At 49.2% G+C, this 3,573-nt stretch overlaps 1 protein-coding gene across 1 annotated transcript; it reads left to right on the forward strand.

Moving 5' to 3' along the window:
- Positions 1-2,249: 2,249 nt before the first annotated feature.
- LOC127347841 (uncharacterized) lies at positions 2,250-3,303 on the forward strand. The gene is made up of 2 exons (XM_051373988.1): positions 2,250-2,684; positions 3,286-3,303. Exons 1-2 carry the CDS (start codon positions 2,250-2,252, stop codon positions 3,301-3,303), a joined length of 453 nt encoding a protein of 150 aa, XP_051229948.1.
- Positions 3,304-3,573: the final 270 nt, after the last annotated feature.

The following is a 3,573-nucleotide window of genomic DNA, read 5'->3' on the forward strand; positions in this document are numbered from 1 at the left end:
GCTAACAAGAAAGAAAGACAATGAAACAACTACATGTATTCCTCTTTTCTACTTAAACCTCAAAGTGTTGTTGCTATTGACCAATGCTAAGTTTGCCAAAACCAAATAGATTTATTCAATGCTCCCAAAGTGATACCAATACTAACAACAAGATAAATCATATAATAGAGATTGCAAACTAAAATAAGATGTGCAATATGTAAATGATAAGACTTCTCATTAATATTCCATAACGATAACTCACACCAAGGGATACATAGACGACTAACTAGAGGAGAGATACTTCCACACTGCAACCCATCTTATATGATAACTTCCCTACTCATGATATGACACTATTTGACAGTAAAAAGTAAAAAGGTAGTGATGATGTGATACCGCGGCACTCCCCCAAGCTTGGAACAAACCAAGGGGATGCCAATACCGATGATGAATTACTCCTTCGGCGATGGTGATGATGAATTCCCGTCATCAGACTTCCAAGGAAGAGGCTCTCCATCAACAAACGACATCTTGGTCTCGGGAATCCTGAAACTAGCAGCATGGCTTATTGATACGTCTCCGACGTATCGATAATTTCTTATGTTCCATGCCACATTATTGATGATATCTACATGTTTTATGCATACTTTACATCATATTTATGCATTTTCTGGAACTAACCTATTAACAAGATGCTGAAGAGCCAGTTGCTGTTTTCTGCTGTTTTTGGTTTCAGAAATCCTAGTAAGGAAATATTCTCGGAATTGGACGAAATCAACGCCCAGGGGCCTATTTTCACACGAAGCTTCCAGAAGACCGAAGAGTCAACGAAGTGGGGCCACGAGGTGGCCAGGAGGTAGGGCGGCGCGGCCCAGGTCTTGGCCGCGCCGGCCTGTCTCCTGGGCCCCTCATGTGGCCCCCTGACCTGCCCTTCCGCCTACAAATAGCCTTCATCGCGAAACCCCCAGCACCGAGAGCCACGATACGGAAAACCTTCCAGAGACGCCGCCGCCGCCAATCCCATCTCGGGGGATTCAGGAGATCGCCGCCGGCACCCTGCCGGAGAGGGGAATCATCTCCCGGAGGACTCTACGCCGCCATGGTCGCCTCCGGAGTGATGAGTGAGTAGTTCACCCCTGGACTATGGGTCCATAGCAGTAGCTAGATGGTTGTCTTCTCCTCATTATGCTTCATTGTCGGATCTTGTGAGCTGCCTAACATGATCAAGATCATCTATCTGTAATGCTATATGTTGTGTTTGTTGGGATCCGATGAATAGAGAATACTATGTTATGTTGATTATCAATTCATGTCTATGTGTTGTTTATGATCTTGCATGCTCTCCGTTATTAGTAGAGGCTCTGGCCAAGTTTTTACTCTTAACTCCAATAGGGGGTATTTATCACTACAAGGATTCCGGTGTATTGCAACAAAAATTATTGCGACGGTCATATTTTGTTGCAATAAGATGCACTATTACCACCAAATCCCCGTTTGTGGTAATAGACTCCACATATTGCCACATTTTAATTTTGTCGCGCCAAGTACCCTTTTTGTTGGAATAGAGGACACATATTGCAACAAAACGCATTGGCATTGTAATATGGTGGTGATATTGCAACGATAATGCTTTGTTGCGGGAAGTATTCATCATGTTGCAATAGAGACGAGGTAATGCAACAAAACGCAAAATTCGTGGAAATATTCAGAAAGATATTACAACATTTTTCTCATGTTGCGTTAGTTATTAGTATTGTTGGAAAAAATAGTCTTGTATTGCCACATAATACATATTTGTCGTAATAGCACTTGTTTTGCCTCAACCCTATTTTGTTGCAATAACTATTGCTTATTGAGACAAATTATGTATCCATGCAGTATACAACGTTCCAGGTTTCAGGTCAGGTTGAACTACTTGTTAGAAAAATAGAATTTTGATGATAGACTCTATGTCACACAACTTAGAGCATCTCCAACAAACGCTGTAAAAGCCGCGCGCGGCAAAAAAAAGCCGCCAATTTGGCGCGGGCGTCCGCGCGAAGCTCTAGCGGAGGCGGGAAAAAAGACGCGCGCACAAAAAAATTTACCCCCCGCGCGCGGGAAAGTTGCCGCGTGTGCTGCCGCGCGCGCTATAAACGGGACACGCGCGAACGCGGCCAACCGCCTGAACATTCCACGCGTCCGTCTCTCTCCCCGCCTCACTCTCTCCCCGCTGCCACTCCACCTCTCTCCCGTCGACGCTCTGCCTCCGTGCGCCTCCGCCGAAGATGCCTCCGCGCCGCCGCTCCGCCTCCGGCTACCACGGCGTTCGGGCGTGGCCGAGCGGCCGCTTCGACGAGGAAATCCGCTCTGGCGACGAGCGGATCCGCCTCGACACGTTCGATACGACGCACGAGGCGGCGCGGGCGTACGATGCCATCGCCTGGCGCGTCGGCCGCTCCCGCATGACCATGAACTTTCATGACGTCTGGACGCGGGAGCAGCTGGCGCCCCCATCGCCGGTTATCATGCGCGAGCAGAAGCGCCGCCGTCGGGAGCTGGAGCAGCGCCTAATTATCGTCGAGCGCGACGAGGCCCTCCGCCTCGAGTGGGCGCGGCAATTCCCTGAAGATGTCGCCGCCACGGAAGCCTTCTACGCGCAGAAGGAGGAGGAGAAGGCGAAGAAGAAGGCGAGCCGCGACAAGCACCGTGCGGAGTCTGCGGTGAGGAGCGAGGGCGGAGAAGGCGGCGAGGAAGGAGGAGGAGAAGAAAAACGGCGCAGGGCCGTCCACCATCGTCCTCTCCTCCTCTTCGTCCTTCGAGTGGACTTCGACGCCGGTGTCGGAGACGACTCCGAGCTCCCACTCCTCGGACTACGACTGGGACTCGGTGTAGACTTCGAGTGTAGTTTAAAATGTCGCTAAATGTCGAACTTTCAATATATTTCGTAATTTTTCGTGTTTTATTTGTTTTGTTTAATTTATATTTTGAACAAAAACGAAGCAACTAGCCGTTCGGGCCGCGCCGCGCGCTGCATAGGAGAACTTTTGCCGCCCGAGCACGCGCGGCAAAATAGCGCTTCCGGCGGGGCAACTTTCGCGGCAACGCGCGGTATCGATTTACAGCGCGTTGCAAATTACATATATCGCGCCGATTTTTGGAGCTTCTGGTGGAGATGCTCTTAATAACACAATGTCTGACAGCATATTGTGTGGCCTTTAAGTTTAGCGATGGACTGCATTTTTTTGCGAATCGATGGACTGCATTTTTTTGCGAATTGATGGACTGCATGTCAGTATATTAATATGTCACTACCTTGTTTAGCCGGACCGACAAAATTGAAGCCTAAATTGTAGCGCATGCCAAAAAAATAACGGGCCCACCTATTTTTGCTGAAAACTGAGCGCGAATTGAAAAACGGCCCGCCAAACTGATCCCTGATATATAGTCTTGTATCTGACCTAAGACTCCCCAAATTTCCCCACGCACAAGATCCTATCCATGGCGGCGGCGAGCCCGACCCCTGGCTTTGCTGATGCCGCCATCCGTGCCACCTCGCTTGACTGATGCCGTCCGTCCGCCTCATTGACCAACGACCACAACGATTTCTGG

The sequence above is a fragment of the Lolium perenne genome, chromosome 4, assembly GCF_019359855.2.
Source record: "Lolium perenne isolate Kyuss_39 chromosome 4, Kyuss_2.0, whole genome shotgun sequence".
NCBI classification, from domain to species: domain Eukaryota; kingdom Viridiplantae; phylum Streptophyta; class Magnoliopsida; order Poales; family Poaceae; genus Lolium; species Lolium perenne.